The sequence below is a fragment of the Oncorhynchus keta genome, chromosome 6 (genome assembly GCF_023373465.1).
Source record: "Oncorhynchus keta strain PuntledgeMale-10-30-2019 chromosome 6, Oket_V2, whole genome shotgun sequence".
NCBI lineage: Eukaryota > Metazoa > Chordata > Actinopteri > Salmoniformes > Salmonidae > Oncorhynchus > Oncorhynchus keta.
The window spans coordinates 30,772,404-30,796,728 of NC_068426.1; the positions used below are offsets into that span (position 1 = coordinate 30,772,404).

General features: G+C 41.5%; 2 protein-coding genes across 5 annotated transcripts; one reads left to right on the plus strand and one right to left on the minus strand.

Moving 5' to 3' along the window:
* Positions 1–50: 50 nt before the first annotated feature.
* LOC118385380 (beta-hexosaminidase subunit beta-like) lies at positions 51–15,438 on the plus strand. 4 transcript variants are annotated; one of them, XM_035772489.2, is made up of 14 exons: positions 51–161; positions 5,713–5,861; positions 6,520–6,585; positions 7,024–7,070; positions 7,382–7,492; positions 7,628–7,729; positions 8,039–8,171; positions 8,375–8,555; positions 8,907–8,993; positions 9,163–9,235; positions 12,491–12,671; positions 13,191–13,281; positions 13,393–13,497; positions 15,141–15,438. In XM_035772489.2, the coding sequence occupies exons 2-14, from the start codon at positions 5,744–5,746 to the stop codon at positions 15,202–15,204; spliced, it is 1,359 nt and encodes a 452-aa protein (XP_035628382.1). In that variant the 5' UTR covers positions 51–161; positions 5,713–5,743; the 3' UTR covers positions 15,205–15,438. The 4 variants fall into 4 exon arrangements, 3 of the variants coding, with proteins under 3 accessions (XP_035628382.1, XP_035628380.1, XP_035628381.1); XM_035772487.2 differs by lacking the exon at positions 51–161 and adding an exon at positions 5,150–5,467; XM_035772488.2 differs by lacking the exons at positions 51–161; positions 12,491–12,671 and adding exons at positions 5,153–5,467; positions 11,273–11,447.
* Positions 15,439–15,763: 325 nt separating this feature from the next.
* gfm2 (GTP dependent ribosome recycling factor mitochondrial 2) lies at positions 15,764–24,199 on the minus strand. Its single transcript, XM_035772490.2, has 20 exons — positions 23,843–24,199; positions 23,646–23,724; positions 23,502–23,547; positions 23,292–23,389; positions 23,007–23,132; positions 22,786–22,874; positions 22,486–22,574; positions 22,297–22,357; positions 21,989–22,174; positions 21,740–21,820; positions 21,500–21,648; positions 21,035–21,175; positions 20,676–20,775; positions 20,056–20,245; positions 19,849–19,925; positions 19,555–19,693; positions 19,249–19,440; positions 18,992–19,107; positions 17,650–17,832; positions 15,764–17,372 (listed from the first exon to the last, which is right to left on the minus strand). Exons 1-20 carry the CDS (start codon positions 23,900–23,902, stop codon positions 17,244–17,246), a joined length of 2,331 nt encoding a protein of 776 aa, XP_035628383.1. The 5' UTR covers positions 23,903–24,199; the 3' UTR covers positions 15,764–17,243.
* Positions 24,200–24,325: the final 126 nt, after the last annotated feature.

Genomic DNA, 24,325 nt, shown 5'->3' on the forward strand with positions numbered 1-24,325 from the left:
GGGTGTGTTTATAGTGAGAAAGGGGGAGGACCGTCCTCGTTTCGAAGAAGCGAGTGGGAGGGTTATGCAAAATAGCCTAGTGTTGTGGTGGGAACCAAGCAGCAGCAGAGGTGGAGGCGATGGATTGAGAACGCAAGACCTGATCAGAAGGCAAGGTGGAGGTAATAAAACAGTAAACTAGTGTGAAAGCCAGGGAGAGAGCCCAACTGCCGACTCACATCCAAGAGTGTGAATATTTACTCATCTGCAGAACTTTATTACAAACGGAAGTTTGACAGACGAATTGGATCGTGATCCATGAGTAGGGCTATACTAGCACTTCTCATTGCTCCAATCGTAAGCATGGGCTCATTCCACATCCAACGCTGAACCGAAGCTCTTTCTTAACATTTATAAGAGTTGTTTGAGACACGTTTTTAGAAACATTTGGAGCTTATTAACCTTCATATCTGCAAGAAAGAATAAAAAAAAAACGTGTTGTAACTGAAAAATACTTTTGGTTGCTGTTAAAGCAAGTTGAAACAGAGTATGTGTATATTTAGCATTTGTGAAATTATTTGGATGTTATATGAAAGAAGAGGGCTTTATGTTTCTAGAACCATAACTTAGAATCAATTCATGTTTAGATGGAGTATTTGGCTGTTTTGGCTTCCAGGACCTGTTTGTTTCTGAACAGTAACAAGTAAGGTCCTTGGATGTTAAGGGTCGGCTACACTCCTTAACAGTACATTCTTGGGACAGCTCTATACACTCTGTAATGTAGGCTTTTATGTGCTTATATTTTTTGCATCATATTCTACTGGATAAAATGCACCAGATATTATTTACATGAGGCTTCATTTGAATTCCAGGAAGTCCATTTCCATACATTTTTTATAACTTCCTCATGGAGTATTTATTGATGCGTTTCATCATCAACATTTTGTATGCAGGACCTAGTGGTTTGTGCCATCATACATTCCTAATAGCCACTCCAGCACAGGTGTAATCTCGGTTAACCCAGAATTGAAGTCTTGTGTAATTGGTCAGCTCCTCAATTTAACACACTGAATCTGTTCATGAAAGATTAGCACAGGCGTGGGATTGCAAATATTCACCTGCACTTTGCTATGTCGATCTTTGGTTGGGTCCTTTGCACATAGCAGCAAATATAAAATAATGGCAAGAATTCCATACGGATAAATTTAATTACCGTAGGCACATATCAAAGGTGTATACGGTGAGGACGATAAGAATAACGCTTTTTTTCATATAAGGCCTCTCTTTGACTGAATGCACTCCAAACCTGTGCATAACCGCAGAAGGTGGTTTGGGGTTGGGGGGTGGGTAAGTGTCCCGTGAAAATCTCACTCTTAAAAGTTTATAATCTGTTAACTCCCAAATAATGTTGTTGACTTGTCCTATATTTGTATTTGTGGCCAAAGCATAAATTAGAAAATAAACTCTTCAAAACCCCCACCTCAAACTTGTATCTCAAACAGATGTTAAAAATAATGCTGCTATTTCCTCATAAATAATGAACATCATGTTTTTTGTAGACATCTCATTGGCTGAGCTGGCCAATCAGCTGTTTACTTGTCATTCATATTTTTTATGGACCAGTATTCACCCACACCAAGAAGTATTATGTAGAGTTAGGGGCTCAGCCAAACTCTTTCTCTTTTGCAAAGGTAGCAACAGTCAAAATAGTCAGTATGCTGGCAGAGCTTAAATGCTCCAAAGCCACAGGCCTGGATAATATTCCTGCAAGGTTTCTAATAGATTCTGCTGAGCAAATTGGCCCTTGTATTAAGCATATTGTTAATCTCTCTCTTGAACAAGGCACCTTTCCCAGGGACATGAAACAAGCTAAAGTTATACCGCTGTATAAGAAGGGGATCAAATCTGACCCTGGGAATTATAGGCCTGTATTTATCCTCTGTGTAACATCAAAGATCCTAGAGAGAATTGTACATGAGCAAATGTATGAATATGTTAACAAACAGGGTCTAATGTATGATTTTCAGTCGGGTTTTAGAAAAACATACTCCACTGATTCATGTCTACTTTACTTGACTGACTTCATCAGTAAAGAGATTGACGAGGGAAATCTCTGTGGAATGGTACTGCTTGACCTACAGAAGGCCTTTGATACAGCTAACCACTGTCTCCTAATCTCCAAACTGGAGCCACTGGGGTTAAGCAGTATCCCTCTAGGCTGGATAAAGTCCTATTTATCAGGAAGGGAGCAAGTAGTAGAGGTTAATGGTTCACTGTTTCAGGCAAAACCAATGAGTTGTGGCATTCCGCAAAGAAGCGTGCTTGGGTCTCTGCTGTTTTTATTATATATTAATTGATATGAAAGATGCTTGTTCTTGCCGTCTTTTTCTTTATGCGGATGACTCTACACTTCTGGTGTCTCACAAAAGTAAAACTATGTTGGAGAGTATACTTAGCACAGAGCTCACTAACATTAGCCTGGAGATAATAAGCTATCTCTGCACTTAGGGAAAACTGAAGCAATTATTTTTGGATCCAGACCTAAATTGTGTAGGTTGTCTGAAATCAGAGTGGAGTTAGGGGGTGAGGTGCTGACTACTAAAACCTCTGTTAGCTACTTGGGATGTATCCTTGATGGAAGCTTGGGAGGTGTGATAAGGTGCTAGGGAAGGTTAATGCCAGGACTACGTTTTTGGTTAGAAAGCCCAAGCTGCTTGATAAGGACTCCATGAAAGTGCTAGCTACTGCCCTCATTCAATGCCATTTTGACTATGCTAGTACTTCCTGGTTTGGGGGCTTATCTAAACTTATGAAGAGGAAGCTCCAGATAGCCCAGAATAAGATCAGGGTGAGTCCATTCTATTGAAGGTGAGTCCACGTACTCACATAGGCAGGAGCTGCTTTCAGGAACTAAACTGGCTGCCTGTTGAGGCTAGTGTGTCCCAGATTAGACTAGGTTTGGTTTACAGGAGTATTTATGGTCCTGCGCCCAGATATTTAAGTGATTTCTTTCCTCGTGTTAGGGATGCACACAATCACAGCATCAGATGAGGTGTTGCTGATGTGCGCTTATACAGGTTCAGGAGTAATGCTGGGAAGAGTACTTTCTTGTATACTGGAGCCTCAGAATGGAATGAGTTGCCTCTGCCTATAAAAACAACATCCTCTCTGGACAGCTTTAAAAATAAAGTAAAAATATGTTTGATGTCCTCTGTGACCATATGAATAACCCCTATGATGTAAGTGGAATGATGAGATAGATGTTCTTCTTTTATGTTTTTGTTTTATTATTTCACTGCCATACTGTGTTTGATTTTGTATAGCCATCTTGTCTCAAGAGGACCACAACGGAAAATAAGTCCCAGACTTTATTGTGTGTTATCCTCTGTGCTTGTTTTTTTTAAATGGTCAAATTAATAAACTAAACTGTTGTTGGGGTATGGCAACACCATTCAAACACAGAAAAACTGCTTTAGACACCTTGCTCTTTGAAGTTTGTAGAATCAACCCTCAAGCATGAAAACAAGAACATGTCCTTGCATCAGAAATTAAAATATGAGGCGATGCAATATTCTGCAGTGTCCTAACAAATACATTTTAGACTATGTTAATGGCCATCAGAGTTCTTTCTATAAGCAAAATGAAAGACCATATAATCAGGACCATATAATCAGTATCAAAGTACAAACACCTGGGTATGCATCCAGGAGTAATGTAATATTCCAAACATATTATATTGCAAGAGGTCGATGTTGATACACTTCAATATCGTAGACACACAAAATAGAAGTTTAAGACAGTTAAATATTGTACATATCATTGAAAATATGAAATATATCAGAATTGTTCATTGTAAATAATGTTTGTTTAGCATTGGCTCTTTTAGAATAATTACATTTTTGGGGAAGGAAAACCATTTCACTCATATTTTAAATAGTTATAGATCATAATTCATAGAAATCTTGAAACACTGGACAGCTACTTTAAGTGGAATATACATTTTGCATGCCTGGGCCTTACAGCATAAATTAGTTCATATTTGTGAAATTGTACAGACACCACAGCACAATATGATTTAGATGTATATACTGTACATTACTTGGCATGCAACATTTAAAAAGCTTAACTGTAGAAAGATCTTGCCTGATCAAATTCTCCCAAATCAAGTTAGAAATGGTGAAATGTGGAGATTTTATTTATTTTTTATTTTTTATTTAACTAGGCAAGTCAGTTAAGAACAAATTCTTAGTTACAATGATGTCCTACCAAAAGGTAAAAGGCCTCCTCGGGGACGGGCTGGGATTAAAAATAAAAAAAAATAGATATAATGATGCGTATAAGTAACACGCATCATGACAAGAGAGACAACACACCACTACATAAAGAGAGACCTAAGACAACAACATAGCAAGGCAGCAACACATGACAACATGGTAGCAGCAAGAAGGTAGACACTTATACATCACGCAAAGCAGCCACAACTGTCATTAAGAGTGTCCATGATTGAGTCTTTGAATGAAGAGATATCGATGATGAATGAAAAACTAAATGATACGGAAACAACTTTGAAACTTCATCATCACCAATGATTTTGTGAATCACTTATTTAAATGACAACAACGCCACTTGCTGGACAAAATCCACGCTTGAGGGTTGAGCCTGCAAAGTTCAAAGAGCAAGGAGTCAAAAATCTTTATAGCCGAACATCGAGCATTTGTTTGTTTAGGCAGCCGATAATATGTGACCATAAGAACTGTCATAAGACTACCTTTCAACCTGCTTCTTATGTATTTTGTCCATTTGCTTATTGTTCCCTAATTTATTTCTGTGGCAATAAGTCTTCGGTCCATCTGGTGAGAATGAGAGCAATTATGAAAATTAACATATCTAATCATGGTGTGGTGTGTTTCTGCAGATATTCTCGACATTAGTTAGTAAGTATTTACAATAAATAGCCTCGGTATCTGACTGAGGACATTTTTAACTCAGGAATAACGAGAATAAATTGTTTTATGCATATATGAATTTAACAAACAATTACACTATGCGTTCACGAATACATCACATTATATATTGTTTTATGGTTTTTGCTCAATTTTTTTATTTTTATGAAATGTTCTGATTTGTTAGTTAACATTTCCGCATTGATTCTAAGCCCCGCCCTCTCCAGGCTATATTATATGTCTCGCCAGTTGTCAGCTGACTGGTAGTTGGCAATACAGTAGTTGTACATCATGGTCGCGACGCTGAAGTTTACAACATTATTACTTGCTGTTGTTGTCTGCCGGGCAACGCAAGATTATGGTTATAAAGATGTCGAGGAGCCTACCCTGGGCGATTCTCAGTATGGATCTCTCTGGCCGTTGCCTCAGAAAGTCCAAATGTCAACGGTAGCATTCAAACTCAGCGGTGTTAGTTTCCAGATAGTTGACGCGAAAGAATCGTCTTCCGGCGCGAGCTGCAGCCTTCTTCAAAATGCATATCGAAGGTATAATATGTGATTGTGAATTAATAGCCGCCTACGTATTTTCAAAGACAGGCCTACTGTAATGTAAATGTTTGTTTGGCGTTGGCTCTGTAAGATTTGAAATCATTCACGTTTTAGTTAAATTGTATGAAAAACGTTGTGTGCTGAATAGAGCTATAACTGTTGAATGTGTTTTATGCACAGAAATTCACCGTTTTTTCATATAGTCACGTGAACTGGTTTGTTCTTCCTTCCTTGTCCTGCAGGTATGACGAATACATATTCCCCATTTCCAGAATGCAAGGGCAAAACAAAAAGAAGGCATTTGCCTCTGATGTGTCTGAGTTACAGGTGTGGATCACATCAGCTGACTCTGAGTGTGACAGCTACCCAAGTGTGACATCTGATGAGTCATGTGAGTGCCCTGGCATGATGTTTGTCTTCCTTGTTGGTGCTCTAAGCCAGGTACCGTATTCACAAAGCATCTCAGAGTATGCTGATATAGGATCAGATTTCCCTTTTAGATCATAATGAATAGGATTATATGTACAGGGAGACCTGCTCCGAGATCAGCGCTTTTCCTCTGAATTCAGACCCAAGTTTGCAAGGTTGGGACTCTAGTAGGGTAAATACAAATAGCAGAGTCTTTACAAGTATAGTCGAGGGGCCTTCCCAGTAGGATTGAGGCCCGGGTCTCGTCATCCTACATCAGTGTTTAGGAAGGTATTATCCCCCAGTAGACAGAGAAAGATTACCTAGAATGTCTTGGAAGATAATAGGTCAGTAGGCATAAGACCATTGGATCTTTGTTGTTAAGACACTTGGCTACTGTTTCATGAATGCACACCAGTAGTACACGTGCAAGTTTGGTCTTAGCTGTGTCTTAAGGCCCCAGACTAAAAAAGAGAAACTAACATGCATTTACTTACTCATCAAAGAAGAAACATCCACTTACTGAGATGGGTAACAGTGACATATGCATGCAATTTAAATCAGTGGGCATTATCAGAACTGTTTTTCTTTTAAAGAACAACCATAGGATTGACAGTCTTCTTTCTGCTGCCTGTCCACAGACGAACTCTCGGTGGACTCTCCTGTTGCTGTGCTGAAAGCACCCAAGGTGTGGGGTGCGCTGAGAGGTAGGGGTCATGGCTTTTATGCTAGACACACGTACTTTTTTGCTATGTTTATAGTCGTGAAAGAAGTTTGGTCACCTATGAGACCTTCCTCTATTTACATACCTATATTGTTATAACGTTTCACTTGTTTTCATAACGTTTGTGCAACTTCTGTGGTTGCATAGCATCTTGTGTCTTGACCTTGAAAGCTACAGGAAATGTTGTAATTCATACCTACGTACTGAGAGGAAAGCTTGCAAGTTAGCATTTCATTGTACTGTCTACAACACTACACTGTATCCTGTGCAGATTACAATCAACTTTGATTTGATTAGATTTGAGACTATATACATATCCAAGACGTTTAGTGTGTTGTAAAGCATGTGTTTACAATCCTGTTGTGGTTGTTCTGTGATTCTGTTGATTAATCATTGTCTATGTGTCTCTTTTTATTACCAGGTCTGGAGACTTTTAGCCAGTTGGTGTATGAGGATGAATATGGAGCAGTAAGTTGACATGAGTGCCATATGAATAGAGTTTGTTAAACAAGGAGGCCTCGCTCATGCCTGAACACAAGTCACATGATGGAGGAAGTAGCCTACCTTACCGGTTTACAGTAGCTCTATTCCAAGTCATTCTAATGCATCAACGCATTTGGCAATTCAGTTCCCAGCAATTTAGCGAGCTATTTTCAATTCCACATTGTGGTTTTTGCCTCAGTAGTATTCATTAAATTGATTAAATTGTAGAAATATTTCAATGGTACTTCTATTTTTTTTAATGGATAATTTTAAATTTCTTTGTTTTATTTTCACAGAAAAGCATCAATAGGACAGAGATCCAGGACTTTCCACGGTTTACACATCGAGGCCTCTTATTGGACAGCTCTCGTCACTTCCTGCCCATCAAAGTCATCTTAGCCAATCTGGTTAGAGGACGATACATGTGATTTCTGATTTCAGTTCACGTTGTTGTTATGGTTAAATTAATTTGTATATTAATGGCATAACATTACATAACATAATGTCATCATCAACCTCATTCTCCCCTTACCCACACACAGGAAGCAATGGCGTGGAACAAATTCAATGTGTTCCACTGGCACATAGTAGATGACCCCTCCTTCCCCTACATGAGCCGTACCTTCCCACAGCTGAGCCAGCAGGTGAGTGGGTAGGCAGACGTTATCAATAGCCTGGTCCCATTTAAGCTGCTATACCTACAGCTTTCACACACCTGAAAAGACCAGATGGGCAAAGGTCATATGACAACAAAAAAAAAAATGCTGAAAAGTATATGGTGGGAGTGTCACAAGCCTTGTGGTCTTGGTGGATCTATTACTGTATTGCTTACACCAAATCAGTCATTTCAACGTTGTAAAGGTTTAAACTACTCAATGCATATCCATATGTATATAATGATTCCCTTTTGTGTATGACAGCTTTTGTTTTGATGTATCGTTTTTTTTCTGCAGGGAGCATACCACCCGTACACGCATGTGTACACGCCCTCTGACGTGAAGATGATCATTGAGTTTGCTCGCCTCAGGGGCATTCGTGTCGTCTCTGAGTTTGACACCCCTGGACACACTCAGTCATGGGGCAAAGGTGAGCGTCGGGTCACTTAGGGGTTATTTCAGATGAAAGTCCTCTGGCTGTATCAAGGGGTTCATTTCTAGGGGGTAAGGGTAGTCTTTTGTCCTTTTAGACATGCACATTTGCATAATGTTTTTGTACGAATTGAAGTGAAATATGCAGCTACCTGATATTGCATTGGTTTTGTCTGCTCCTCTCTCATGCCTCCTTTCCAGGCCAGAAGGACCTACTGACCCCCTGTTATTCTGGAGCCAGCCCCTCTGGCTCGTTTGGACCGGTCAACCCTATCCTCAACACCACCTATGACTTCATGGCCATGTTCTTCAAGGAGGTCAGCACAGTGTTCCCCGATGCCTACATCCATCTAGGAGGAGATGAGGTTGACTTCAGCTGCTGGTGAGAGGCTTATAAGGACATTTTATAATTGTAATTTAGCAGACACTTTTATCCAGGGTGACTGGCAATCGGTGCATATAACAACTATGTTGAGCAGGGAGAAACAGATAGCAGATACCCTAGCAGATATTTCTTTCAAACGTTACTTAATCAAAGTCTAAATATTCAGCACCAACTGTCCCACAGACTCCTTATCCACTACAAAGGTACAGTATATGACCACAATTGTCAACAGCCATGTGACTCTGGCTTGTTTGACAGTCAATGGAAATGAAAACAGTACTGTAGGCTGTCTCCGCCAACATCAAGCACATCAATAAAAACACTACTTTCTGCCTCTGTGATCCACAGGAAGTCCAACCCAGACATCCAGAAGTTCATGGTGCAGCAAGGCTTTGGGACGGACTACAGCAAGCTGGAGTCTTTCTATATTCAGAGGTGTGTGGCTTCAGTTAGACATGGCCTTAAAGTGAAGCAAATAAGTAATTCGGCCAACCTAAAAAAAAAAAAAACCACTAACTTCCGCATATTCTAAAAAATGTCCCACTCCATTGTCCGAAGATGAATTATTCATATTATCATGTGGTTATTTTCTGTCACATGATAGGCTCTTGGATATCGTCACCACTACCAACAAGGGCTACATGATCTGGCAGGAGGTGATTGACAATGGAGTTAAGGTAACAGAGCAGCAGCATTTATTAGCACAGGCAGAGAGAAAAGCAGCCTCTCTGATATTTAGAAATCAGACTCCATTTTCTGAAGTGAAATTCTAATATTTCTATGATTCAGTTATCATTGAAGTCGGAAGGTTACTTACACTTAGGTTGGAGTCATTAAAACTCGTTTTTCAACCACTCCACACATTTCTTGTTAACAAACTATAGTTTTGGCAAGTCGGTTAGGACATCTACTTTGTGCATGACACGTAATTTTTCCAACAATTGTTTAAAGACAGATTTATTTCTCTTAATTCACTGTATCACAATTCCAGTGGGTCAGAATTGTACATAAACTAAATTGACTGTGCCTTTTAAACAGCTTGGAAAATGATGTCATGGCTTTAGAAGCTTCTGATAGGCTAATTGACATCATTTGAGTCAATTGTATTTCAAGGCCTACCTTCAAACTCAGTGCCTCTTTGCTTGACATTATGGGAAAATCAAAAGAAATCAGCCAAGACCTCAGGAAAAAAAATTGTAGACCTCCACAAGTCTGGTTCATCCTTGGGAGCATTTTCCAAATGCCTGAAGGTACCATGTTCATCTGTACAAACAATAGTATGCAAGTATAAACACCATGGGACCATGCAGCTGTCATACCGCTCTGGAAGGAGATGCGTTCTGTCTCATAGAGATGAACGCACTTTGGTGCAAATCAATCCCAGAACAACAACAAAGGACCTTGTGAAGATGCTGGAGGAAACCGGTACAAAAGTATCTATATCCACAGTAAAATGAGTCCTTTATCGACACAACCTGAAAGGCTGCTCGGCAAGGAAGAAGCCACTGCTCCAAAACCGCCATTAAAAAAGCCAGACTATGGTTTGCCACTTTACAGGGGACAAATATCATACTTTTTGGAGAAATGTCCTCTGATGAAAAAAAAAAAAAAAAAGTGCTGTTTGGCACGTAATAACCATTGTTATGTTTGGAGGAAAAAGGGGGAGGCTTGCAAGCCGAAGAACACCATCCCAACCGGGAAGCACGGGCGTGGCAGCATCATGTTGTGGGGGTTCTTTGCTGCAGGAGGGACTGGTGCACTTCATAAAATAGATGGCATCATGAAGAGGTAAAATTATGTGGATATATTGAAGCAACATCTCAAGACATCAGTCAGGAAGTTAAAGCTTGGTTGCAAATGGGTCTTCCAAATGGACAATGACCCCAAGCATGCTTCCAAAGTTGTGGCAAAATGGCTTAAGGACAACAAAGTCAAGGTACTGGAGTGGTCATCACAATGCCCTGACCTCAATCCTATAGAACATTTGTGGGCAGAACTGAAAAGGCGTGTGTGAGCAAGGAGGCCTACAAACCTGGCTCAGTTACACCAACTCTGTCAAGAAGAATGGGCCAAAATTCAGCCAACTTATCGTGGGAAGCTAAACAATTTTAAAGGCAATGCTACCAAATACTAATTGAGTAAATGTAAACTTCTGACCCACTGGGAATGTGATGAAAGAATGAAATCATTCTCTCTATTATTCTGACATTTCACATTCTTAAAATAAAGTGGTGATCCTAACTGACCTAAGACGGGGCATTTGTACTAGGATTAAATGTCAGGTATTGTGAAAAACAGAGTTTAAATGTATTTGGCTAAGGTGTATGTAATCTTCCGACTTTAACTGTACCTTATTCACTTCTTACCTGGTATTTACATACGTAGTAGTGCATGTGGCTTCATGGCTTGGCTCATATATATATATTTTTCCCCTGTTAGAGTAACAAAGTAAAAGCTAATACGATCTCCTAACCACCACCAGACCTGTGTTTCAAATACTGAAAAAATGTATTTCTGTGCCTGTTTGAGCTTGCCTGGCTTAATAAGCCAATAGAAAAGTCCCAGAACTGCAAATCCCGCCCATCTGGCACTCCAGGCAGACTCAAGCTAGCGCTCAAAGTATTAGAATAAATTATTTCAAACCAATGTCTGACCACCACAGCTGCAAATAATAAACATGCTTTCTGAGTAACATATCAGTGTAATACTTGCAGCTGAAGTCAAACACAGTAGTGCATGTGTGGATGGGGAACAAGTTTGAAGAGGAGCTTCAGAAGGTGACGGAGGCGGGCTTCACCACCATCCTCTCCGCCCCCTGGTACCTAGATTACATTAGCTACGGACAGGACTGGCAGAAGTACTACAAGGTCGAACCACTCAGCTTCAATGGTCAGTTATCTTATCTTCATCAGACACCTCCCTTTTGTTGGACCCCAGTAAGATTAGCTGACGTTATGGCGTCAGCTAATGGGGATCCTAATAAAAAAATATGTAATCTTCATCAGTGTTTAACAACATAAAAGAAGAGGACCGGGTTCTAGGAGATCTGGAATAGCTCTGAGTTTTGGACTAAAATGCAAAAATATTCTTCAAATTTGAATGACTTCATTCAACAGGTCTGCACTTGAATATTGCACTGCTGTATCATATTGAAACATCTGCTCTCTGGACCAAAGTCGGAGCGTATCAGTGACATGGTTCTTGTTGGAAGGTTTTTTTTGTTTGTATTTTAGACCAGCACGGTAAACCTGACATACACTTTTTGTATCCAGCTTTGGTTCATGGTAGAGATGGAGATTGTTGTTGGATAAACCAGTTAGGGCTGTGCATTGCCTTTGCTTGGTATTCATTTTGGTTCTGGTCTAGGTTGAGGCCTATGGCTGTCTTGTTTGTGGTTTGTACTGGGACATTGAACGTCTTGATTTGACCATTGTTGCTTGCTGCAGCGCGTTTGGCTTTCCAGATACTAGCCCTGACAACTCTTGCATGTTCACTTGGCGTACATGATTCATGGCTTCACAGCGCTGCTCTTATTTCGGGGTACATTCAAGATCAGCAACACTGTAACATGTTGAACATTATAAGCAAGAAGTTGACGTGAAACCTTACAAATCCAGACAACTTCAAACTTTGTTTTGCGATGCCCTACCATGAAAAGAGAGACACCCATGTGTTGAAAACCACCTCACTGGAAGCATCTTGCAAGGGGACAGCTTCAATTTGTCACTTCTCTACAACGTTGTTTTGCGTCTTGAATGTACCGAGGCACGCTTCTCCATGGAGGGCTCTCCTGTGGCATATTCTTTCTTAAGTTTCTTCACCCCCTACTCTACACTTAGTAGTACTAATACTACACCTAAATACTAAGGATACTCCTCAATCAAACGTTGCATGTGTATCTACAGTATGTGATGTGTGTCTACTGTATGTAGCTGAAGGCAGACACGCTAATCCACGTGTGGAAAGGCAACCAGCAGCAGTACCAGGCTGAGATGGCAAGGGTCACAGCATCAGGCTACCAGGCCCTGCTCTCCACACCCTGGTACCTGAACCGCATCTCCTACGGCCAAGACTGGCAGGCCGCTTACAAGGCAGACCCACAGGACTTTAATGGTGTGTGTGTGTCTATCTGGACACTTTAGGCAGATGCTTTATTTCTGAAAAAAATACTACTCTTTGCTGTGTGATTTAAAAAATAATAAATGACGGTTGGAGTTTTATATTTTACATCGACAGGTCGCGACGCTTATCGCGATACCTCACTGTATTTACATTAGGGCAGCAAGGACCAATACATTGACTTTTATTGTTTGTGATAAAGGAAGACTTTGCCCTAACCATGCTGTTCTAAATTAATTAATTAAGACCTGTGTCATACGAGTCCGCTAAGGTCAAACCCACCTGCTCTGAGCCTGAACAGGGAAAACGCCTTCCGTGCCAAAAGCCATCCACTTCTGTCTTGTGATCCGATGGTCATGCGTTTTTATTTCTGTGCAACCCTGTTGACTGAAGTAGTAGAATGAATAACTCCATTCACATCATTTAAAGATTAAATGCAGAAATGGGCATACGGAAACTTTTCCATGTGATTCCCTCCTGACCCCTGAATTACATTTGACCCTGTGAACCCAGGCACAGATGCTCAGAAGAAGCTGGTAGTCGGCGGAGAGGCCTGTCTGTGGGGGGAATACGTGGACGCTACCAACCTGACCCCCAGACTCTGGTACGCTGCAGACAAACTCAAATGTTTCAAAAAAGATCTTAGAGGATACCTTTTCTCTCCATCCACTGTCTGTAATGTTAGTCTGTGAAGATGTTTCTCTCCTATCCCCAGGCCCCGTGCCAGTGCTGTGGGGGAGCGGTTGTGGAGTGACAAGGATGTGAAAGACACAAACGATGCTTATAGTCGTCTGATCCAGCACCGCTGTCGCATGGTCCAGTAAGTCGCCCCCATAGAGAAACGTACTGTTCTATTTAATTATGTGGTGCACCCCCCTTATAAGAATTGGGGCAAAAAAACTCTTGACTCAAGTATACAGTTGTGGCCAAAAGTTTTGAATGACACATGAATTTCCACAAAGTTTGCTGCTTCATTGTCTTTAGATATTTTTGTCAGATGTTACTATGGAATACTGAAGTATAATTACAAGCATTTCATAAGTGTCAAGGCTTTTATTGGCAATTACATGAAGTTGATGCAGAGTCAATATTTGTAGTGTTGACCCTTTTTCAAAACCTCTGCAATCTGCCCCGGCATGCTGTCATATAACTTCGTGGCCACATCCTGACTGATGGCAGCCCATTCTTGCATAATCAATGCTTGGAGTTTGTCAGAATTTGTGGGGTTTTGTTTGTCCACCCACATCTTGAGGATTGACCACAAGTCCTCAATGGGATTAAGGTCTGTGGAGTTTCCTGGCCATGGACCCAAAATATTAATATTTTGTTCCCTGAGTCGCTTAGTTATCACTTTTGCCTTATGGCAAGGTGCTCCGTCATGCTGGAAAACGCGTTGTTCATCACCAAACTGTTCCTGGATGGTTGGAAGAAGTTGCTCTCGAAGGATGTTGGTACCATTCTTTATTCGTGGCTGTTGACTTAGGCAAAATTGTGAGTGAGCCCACTCCCTTGGCTGAGAAGCAACCCCACACATGAATGGTCTCAGGATGCTTTACTGTTGGCATGACACAGGACTGATGGTAGCTCTCACCTTGTCTTCTCTGGAAAAGCTTTTTGAAGGATGCCCAAAAAAACCTGAAAGGGGATTCAGAGAAATTAACCTTTTGCAGAATATCAGTTTGTCCCTGATGTTTTTCCTGGAGAGAAGTGGCTTCTTTGCTGCCCTTGACACCAGGCCATCCTCCAAAAGTCTGCCTCACTGTGTGTGCAGATGCACTCACACCTGCCTGCTGCCATTCCTGAGCAAGCTCTGTACTGGTGGTGCCCCGATCCTGCAGCTGAATCAACTTTAGGAGATGGTCCTGGCGTTTGCTGGACTTTCTTGGGTGCCCTGAAGACTTCTTCACAACCTCTCTCATTGAAGTTTTTGATGATCCGATAAATGGTTGATTTAGGTGCAATCTTACTCGCAGAAATATCCTTGCCTGTGAAGCTCTTTTTGTGCAAAGCAATGATGACGGCACATGTTTCCTTGTAGGTAACCATATTTGACAGAGGAAAAACAATGATTCCAAGCACCACCCTCCTTTTGAAGCTTCATCTGTTATTTGAACTCAATCAGCATTACAGAGTGATCTCCAGCCTTGTCCTCCTCAACACTCACACTTGTCAGTGATTCTCTCGTTAACACATGTCAGCTGGTCCTTTTGTGGCAGGGCTGAAATGCAGTGGAAATGTTTTTGGGGGGATTCAGTTCATTTGCATGGCAACGAGGGACTTTGCAATTAATATGATCACTCTTCATAACATTCTGGAGTATATACAAACTGAGGCAGCAGACTTTGAAAATGTACATTTGTCATTCTCAAAGCTTTTGGCCATGACTGTACAATGTGGTAACACCCTCTCTTTCTTCCTGTCTTTTCTCTTCCCCCCCCCTTCTGTCTTCTCTTGCTCTACTAGGCGTGGTATACCAGCTGAGCCTCTGTTTACAGGTTACTGTGCACATGAGTACAAAGGGGTATGAGCTGACAGCCACTGTGGTGCTACAACCTGAGAAGCAGTGTTAACTGCAATGAGAGGAAATAATCTCACAAATCAAACTTGATTGTCTTCATTGATGCACTGATATGAGCCAAATTCTGCCTTTTAAATTTTTTTTCAGAACAATCCTCATTGCAATGTCAAAAATTGATTGGTGTGTGTGTAGGAACACCTTTTTTATATTAATGTTGATGAATTAAAAAACTTTTGCAAAGTTTGTCTGTGTGTAAACACTACAGTGATAGACACCTGAAGTGCGATGCAGTTTACAGATTCATGGAAATTACACATTGGAGCACATCTTTTATACAATTGATATACATTTAATGACTGATACCGCCACTTCTACAATATGTTCAACAGAAGTACTGAATGCCCACATGCATGTTCTTGACCCGATTTTCATGTTTGCGCAGCAAACACCCTCACAGGAGTATTTACAGTGCCATCAGAAATTAATCAGACTTTTTCCACATTGTTTTATCATAGCCTGCATTTAAAATGCCACTGGCCCATATTGTCAAAGTGGAATGATTTTAAAAAAATGAAATGTCTTGATTCAACCCCATTTGTTATGGCAAGCCTAAAGTTCAGGAGCAAAGATGTTCTTACGTTGCATGGACTCTGTGTGCAATAGTGTTTTTATTTAACCTTGAAGTAGGCAAGTCAGTTAAGAACAAATTCTTATTTACAATGATTGCCAAACCCATATGATGCTGGGAGAATTGTGCACCACACTACGGAACTCCCAATCATGGCCGGATGTGATACAGCCTGGGTTTAAACCAGGGACTGTAGTGACGCCTCTTGCACTGAGTTACTCTGGAGCCCCTGTTTAACAGTTTTTGAATGACTACCTCATCTCTATACCCCACACATACAATTATCTGTAATTCCTCAGTCAAGCAGTGAATTTCAAACAGATTTAACCACAAAGACCAGGGAGGTTTTCCAATGCCTTGCAAAGTAGGGCATGTATTTTTTTCAAAAGCAGACAAATATCCCTTTGAGCATGGTGAAGTTATCAATACACCCAGTCACCAAAGATACAGGCGTCCTTCCTATCTCGGTTGCCGGAGAAGAAGGAAACCGCTCATTTCACCATGAAGGCCAATGGTGACAAAAACAGTTAAGAGTTTGATGGGAGAAAACTGAGGACGGCTCAACATCATTGTAGTTAAACCACAATACTAACCTAATTGACAAAAGTGAAAAGGAAACATTTGCAACAAGGCACTAAAGCAGGGTTTCCCAAACTCGGTCCTCGTGCCCCCCCTGGGTGTACATTATATATATATATTTTTAAGAAACCCTCACTAAAGTAATACTGCAAAAAATGTGGCAAGGCTTTTGACTTTTGTCCTGAATACAAAGTTATGTTTGAGGCAAATCCAATACAACACATACTGAGTACCACTCCATTTTTTTCAAGCATAGAGGAAAACTTGGTTCCGTCTGCTTTCCAGCAGACACTGGGAGATGAATTCACCTTTCAGCAGGACAATAACCTAAAACAAGGCCAAATCTACACTGGAGTTTGCTTACCAAGAAGACAGTGAATGTTCCTGAGTGTCCGAGTTTCGGGTTTGACTTAAATCTACTTGAAAATCTATGGCAATACCTGAAAATGGTTGTCTAGCAATGATGAACAACCAATTTGACAGAGCTTGAATAATTTTAAAAAGAATAATGAGCAAATGTTGCACAATCCAGCTGTGGAAAGCTCTTAAGAGACTCACAGCTGTAAACACTGCCAAAAAGGTACTTCTACAAAGTATTGACTTACATGTAAATCAGATATTCCTGCATTTAATTTTCAATAAATTAGCTGAATTTTTTAAAAACATGTTTTCACTTTGTTATTATGGTATATTGTATGTAGATGGGGGAGAGAAAAATATATTTAATCCATTTTGAATTTAGTCTGCAACACAACATGAATACTTTCTGAAGGCACTGTAAATGGACATTCCTGCTGGCTTACATTTCCCAGAATTACTCTTCCATCTCTGCGTGATGTCATCAGGCGAGGCCGGCCATCTTGTTGAGCAGGGCATTCTGGTGTTGGGGGTTCATGGCCTCATAGATGTCCAGCTGGAGGGAGAAGGTGGCGTTGCCAGAGGTCAGAGTTCGCAGGGCGGTGGAGTAGCCCTGAAACAGAGGAAAGATTAGATCCAAGGAGGGATACTGCAGTGTCACTTTTTGACTCTGATACAGTATATTATTCAGCTAAGATGCATTTAGAATATGCTGAACATGATGAGTCATTCACAAGCATTGGACTTGATTCGGTAGCAACAAGACGATGAGAGATGTACAAAACAGAAATAGCAAAACTAATAAAAAAATTGCACTTTTATACTATATTGGTGGTGTTGTCTGCCCTGTCACTACAGGAGGTTTCCACGGCAACATTGAACCAACCTACCATCATCTCAGCCAGGGGTGCGGTGGCAAGCAGCACCTTGCTGTCATGGCGACTCTGGATGTCCCGGATGGCCCCTCGTCTCTGAGCCAGGTCACCCAGCACAGAGCTCAGGTGCTCCTCCCCCACTGTCACCTCCAGTGACATCACAGGCTCCAGCACCTGCCCCCCTGCCTGCCTCAGAGCCTACAGGGGACAGAGACAACACTGTTACTAGCGTAGTATGAGTATGAGCAATAGGGTCACCGTTACTAGCATAGTATTAGTAATGGTATGGGTAATAGAGTCACTGTTACTAGCGTAGTATGAGTAATAGGGTCACTGTTACTAGCATAGTATTAGTAATAGTATGAGTAATAGGGTCACTGTTACTAGCGTAGTATTAGTAATAGGGTCACCGTTACTAATGTATTATTAGTAATCGTATGAGTAATAGGGACATTGTTACTAACGTAGTATTAGTAATGGTATGAGTAATAGGGTCACTGTTACTACCATAGTATTAGTATGAGAAATAGGGTCACTGTTACTAGCATAGTATTAGTAATAGTATGAGTAATAGGGACACTTACTAACATAGTAATAGTATGAGTAATAGGGTCACTGTTACTAGCGTAGTATTAGTATGAGAAATAGGGTCACTGTTACTCGCATAGTATTAGTAATAGTATGAGTAATAGGGTCACTGTTACTAGTGTAGTATTAGTAATAGTATGTGTGTAATAGTAATAGTATGAGTAATAGGGTCACTGTTACTAATGTAGTATTAGTAATAGTATGAGTAATAATGACACTTACTAGCGTAGTATTAGTAATAGTATGAGTAATAGGGACACTTACAAGCGTAGTATTAGTAATAGTATGAGTAATAAGGACACTGTTACTAGCATAGTATTAGTAATGGTATGAGTAATAGGGTCACTGTTACTAGTGCAGTATTACTATAAAATTAAATGTTATTTGTCACATCCGCCAAATACAACTGGTGTAGAACTTACCGTGAAATGCTTACTTAAAAGTCCTTAACCAACAGTGCAATATTAAAATAAGAGTTAAGAAAATACTTAATAAATAACAAATACAAAAAATAAAAGAGTAACAATAAAATAACAATAACGAGGCTATATACAGGGTGTAATGGTACAGGTTAGTAGAGTTAATATGTACATGTAAGTAGGGGTAAAGAGACGATGCATAGAGCTAGTAGCAGCAGCGTAAAGAAACCCATATTGTAAATGCCTTTCTCCTTCTATCGACACTCAGAGCCATCACAAGACTACAGTACATAGGCAGAGATCATCTCACATTGTGTACACAACACTATCATGTGCAGGTGTTAATGTACCTTGAGCATACAGCGGGACACGCAGGCAGACAACATAGCTAGAGACGTCCCCGGCTCCATGCTCACACTCTGGATCATAGTGGACACGCCCTGGACCGGGTAACCAAGCAACGGACCTGGGAGAGTGAGCACATGATGCACTTATTGAGTATCAGAATAGGGGCTACAACAGTACAAGACTCATCGAAAATGGGGGTCTTCTTCCATAATCTGGTCGAGTTCCTTCTTCCATAATCTGTTTGGTGTGATGTCGTTACCTTGGAGATAAGAGCTGTTTACGCCGTTCTCCACGGCGTCCCTGACGTCAGGGGACAGCTGCTCCTCCACTTCCTCATCGTAGGTAATTTCACAGGAAGTGAGCGAGGAGGAGGAGGAGTCCATGATGGGGCAGACCGCCACACTCACAGTCACCATGTGTCTCCTCTCCCCAACTGTACGGTCCAGCGTGTCTGAAACACACACAAGTAGGAAGCACAATCAGGAATCAGAATAAGAAGAATCAGTACGATCTACACTGATTGGAAAATATGGTTTCCTCCTCCATACTGATTGGCATACTATACCTGTGGTGGCCATTGATTGGAGGATGGTCTCCCTGTAGGCCACCTGTAGAGGTCCCAGGTGGGTCTCGATGCCGTACTCTCTCCTGATCCGATCATGGAGGATCTCAATGTGCAGCTCTCCCATTCCACACAGAATGGTCTGGCGGAGGAGACGGTACAAAGACCATTAAAACAGATATTGCATATTTTATTAGTCTAATATTATATTGAAGCTAGCTAACATTCATTCAATCAATCACTTTCAACCAAGCAATTAATCAATCATACATGTTCCTTGTGTACAGGTGGTATTACCTGTCCAGAGTCTGAATCTACCCTGACCTTCAGGCTAGGGTCTTCTCTCTGGAGGCAGGTCAGGGCATTCTCCAGATCTAATAGAAAACAGAGGATAATAACAAGAGTTTTAGGTCAGGTGGCTCAAACAAGCCTGTAGAACAGTGCATGTTATGAGGGGATTTGAGCAGGGATCCCATGCTTAGTAATGGCTGCAGGGACACTGACCTGCCTGTCTAGACATAGTGGGGGGTTCTATGGAGCAGAAGAAGACAGGCTCGGGGACCTCCACTCCAGCCAGCACCAGACTGGCCTGCTCTCCACCCCTCTTCCTCTCCCCCTCCTTCTCCTTCTGGGCCCGCCGGACCGCAGCCACTGCCGAGGCCTTGGAGGACACAATAGTGTCCCCTGTCACTGTCTGAGAGAGAGGGAGTGAGAGAGTGAGAGAGAGAGAGAGAGAGAGAGGAGTTTTTTGTAAACATAATGAAAGATTGCTTGGAAGTGAAAGTGTTTGGTTTAATTGTCAAGCCACTGTCACCCAACAGATTCAAAACAATGTTTCAGTTTCAAAAACATATTGCTCTTTACTTAGAATGGATGTGGTTTCAATTCCAATTTATGGGGCGGCAGGTAGCCTAATGGTTAGAGCGTTGAACATTGTAACCGGAAGGTTGCTAGATTGAATCCCCGAGCTGACAAGGTAAAAATCTGTCATTCTGCCCCTGAACAAGGCAGTTAACCCACTTCCTAGGCCGTTATTGTAAATAAGAATTTGTTCTTAACTGACTTGCCTAGTTAAATAAAGGTTTAAAAAAATCCCAAACAGGTATTCTCTCAAGGAGTCCTACCTGCTTGAGGCCCACACAGAGTGCAATGTTTCCTGCAGTCAGAGAAGGTATCTCCACATGCTGGTCAGCAAATGGCAGCAGCAGCCGACTCATCCTCTCTCTACAGTGGAGACCAGTGGAATTAAAAATGGCAAGCACAGTAATTAGAGAACTAACAGTACTTGAGTTTATTGGAACAGCCTGAGAATTTGTAAGGTTCACCATTTTAGAGGGCTCCTACTCAGTTATACCCAATGCAACAAAACCTTAAGAGATACAGAGTTAATTCATTGATTAGCATGAATTGAATCCCATTCAGCAAGCTGCTGTAGCAGTAAGCAGGTATTGGGTAGTAGTGAGATGGTGATGGACCTACGTACGTGTTGTTCCTGTTGATGTTGAGGACAGCAGACTGGGGCTTCATGGTCCCAGAGTAGATCCTCACAAACACCAGAGGACCTCGCTGCTTGTCATGCACCACCTTGAAGGCCAGGGCACACAGGTCATCCTGGTACCAACGCCTGTGTGAAGGGAATAGACCAAGCCGAATCAAACTGGGTCTGACTCAAGAATAAATCCCTGACTGATATATGTGGTAGAGAAGAGTAGTGGCTTCAGCCCAATGATATGGATCAGATTGAATTACATTTTGGTTAGGTATCCCACAAAATAATTTTATAGAAAAGTCCTATTGGGGGTTAGAGCTGAGTGGGCTATTATGGATAACACACTTTGTTGACTCTACAAGGTAAAGGATAAATGTTACTCACACCATGGTGCCTCCTGTTGGGGGCGAGGAGATAGGCTGTGATGGAGTTCTGGTTAGGGGTGGAGGATGTACTCACACTAGGTCATGGTGCCTCTCGTTTGGGGCAGGGAGGTAGGCTGTGATGGCGTCCAGGAGAGGCTGAACACCTTTGTTCCTCAGAGAGCTCCCACAGAGCACAGGGACTCCTTTACGTGCCAGAGTCACCCTCCGCACTGCCTCCTGGAGCTGGAGAATACACAATACACCAGATACACACACAATACCACATGCAGAACTCAGTCCTACTGATATTTTACCTGAGATAAATATTGCTTACTTTGGCAGGAGGTACCGCATCAAAATTTTCACCGTAAACTCCAAGTAACAGCTCCGCAAACTCATCATCCAGATCAGCAACCTGTGTATGAAAATGCAAATGCAAATGCAAATGCAAATGCCAACTTTGACACATAGCATTTACACATGTTTTTACTATACTTGTGTTTTTATAGCGATCTAAGCTATCAGCAATAGCATACAAATAAGCACTCGATGACAGTTGGCATGATGATGTCATTTCCTGTACCTGTTCTATCAGAGCTGCTCTGGCCTCCATAGCATCCTGAAGAAGTTCCGGGTCATCTGATTGGCTGAGAGATTTGGTCTCAAAGACACGGCCATCCTCTGCTCTGGATTTCACCCGCCACGTCATTTGCTGGTTGGTAATCAAGTCAATCAATCCTGTGAAGCTCTTCCCGCTGCCAATTGGAATCTGTGTAACCAGTTGTTTCTCATTTATACTGTAATGTATGTCATTTGATATGGAGGCATTACCACAGCAGGGAAGCTGAACAATGTAAAATACATAGACGGCCTATTGAGAATGTTGTCTACCTGGAGGAGCACAGGATTGGCTTTTAGTTTCTTCTTTATGCTCTCAATGGAAAAGTGTAAACTATATAGAACAAAAAAAATAACATTTTATCAAAATTAACACTGTAGTCCCAAATCTTAACAGCAAGCATGAAGATATACGTCTGGTTAGAACAGAAGGGAGTCACTATGTGATACTGGTTGTTTTACCTGGCCCCAGGCTTGTCCATCTTGTTCAGGAAACAGATACAAGGTACATGATGTTTCTCAGCCTGCCGCCACACTGTCAGAGTCTGAGCCTGGTGATATCACAAGACACAACACACAGCCATACCGAGTCACTAACACACACACACACTTACAATACAATCAACACCTCAATTCTAGGTCAGTTCAATTACTGTATTTTTTATTTTATTTTTTACAGACAATACAGTCAGGTAAACAGAGATGCATAGGCCTATTTCAGTACAGGGTGGGAACATGGCATCGTATCAGGGCTTGACTCACCTCAACGCCAGCAGAGGCATCAAACACTGCCACCGCCCCATCCAACACACGCAGGGCTCGCTCCACCTCCAGAGTAAAGTCAACATGTCCTGAAACACCCACCCACACACACAGTGTTGTACTATGGAGGGTCTATGGGTTGATTTTGTGCCAGGGTTGCCTGTCTATAGGATTCGTGTTTGTGTTTTTGCACGATTTATTGAATGGGACTGGCTCTGTACCTGGCGTATCTATGAGGTTAATCCTGTGCTTTTTCCAGTCGAAGGTGACTGCAGCAGACTGTATGGTGATTCCCCGCTCCCTCTCCTGAACCATGAAGTCTGTCACAGTGTCCCCGTCATCAACATCTGGGAAACAAGAAAAGAGAGAGAAATTGAGTTGCTAGCTTGGGACTCTGTTAAACAATGCAGGAAAAAGCCAGCAGAGGACGTGGAATTGAAATTAAATTACTGACCTCAACCTGCGCATCCCCCTACACATGTCTATCCCAATCCCCTCCCACACACCTCCCAAAGCCCTGGTGTATCCAGAGTAATACAGCATTCTCTCTGTGGTGGTGGTCTTCCCTGCATCTATGTGTGCCATGATGCCAATGTTCCGGATTCTGGGGACAAACAATAGTGAGTATTACATCTGATATTAAGGGGCTACCAAGGACCATGAAGTAGGCTATAGAGTAGAAATAAACATAGGCTGGAGCTAGTTTTACTACTTACTTCGATATATCTGGATTGACGACAGCTCGTGGGGATTTGACATCATCTATAGGATATAAAATAAGCACTTACGAATTTGTATTACAAAAGCACTGAGAGATCATCAAAGTTCAGTCTAATATGGAAATGGGACATGTCATATACCTGGCAAAAAGCTGTACTGTCTTCTTCCTTGTAGTCTCCACCTGCACGTCTGTGGTCCATTCTTCAGTAGACCTTTACCCTACGCAACCCAACACAGGGCAATACACATTATCCATAGAAAACAGTAGCGACTAGTGACAAATAGCCAACAGTCTACAGCCTTTTAACCATGTTTGTCCCTGAAATGTAAGTCTTACCCCCCCAACCAGGACACTGAACGTCCCAATGCCTATTCCCAGGACAGTCCGAAGTCGCATCTTCAACCTGCTTCGGGCTTACAAACGTATTCCAGTGAAAAGATTGTAGACAGTCTTGACATGGACAGGGCAATGTCGACTGCTCTGTGTGAATGTCATTCATCAACCATAAACCCTGTTGGCATTGAACTGGCTGTCAAATAAGGTAAACACATTCTCTAAATGCCGTGCCTCCCGAGAACAATAATCAAAATCAGTATAATGTATTAATTATCTCAAATTATCAACAAAAAAATATAATAATATGAATCGACGTCGATTCACGCTTTCCTTATAAAGTGCATCTTCAAAATACACCCCAAGCAGCAGTCCTATCTGAATTAAAGTTCCGGCTTTGACTTTTAAAATAAATGTGTATTTATAGTTTAATCGTTCTGACTATTTTAATAAATAGTAAAACTGTGCTGAATTGTTTTGATAATG

Excerpts from the sequence above, each read along its gene's own strand:
- LOC118385380 (XM_035772487.2), top strand. The coding sequence starts at position 5,214 with ATGGTCGCGACGCTGAAGTTTACAACATTATTACTTGCTGTTGTTGTC. Across the intron at positions 6,586-7,023 it reads GGTGTGGGGTGCGCTGAGAG|GTCTGGAGACTTTTAGCCAG; the intron begins GTAGGGGTCATG and ends TTTTATTACCAG. Across the intron at positions 7,730-8,038 it reads TCCCACAGCTGAGCCAGCAG|GGAGCATACCACCCGTACAC; the intron begins GTGAGTGGGTAG and ends TTTTTTCTGCAG.
- gfm2 (XM_035772490.2), bottom strand. The coding sequence starts at position 23,902 with ATGCGACTTCGGACTGTCCTGGGAATAGGCATTGGGACGTTCAGTGTC. Across the intron at positions 23,725-23,842 it reads TCAGTGTCCTGGTTGGGGGG|GGTAAAGGTCTACTGAAGAA; the intron begins GTAAGACTTACA and ends TGGGTTGCGTAG. Across the intron at positions 19,926-20,055 it reads CACTATGTCTAGACAGGCAG|ATCTGGAGAATGCCCTGACC; the intron begins GTCAGTGTCCCT and ends GTTTTCTATTAG.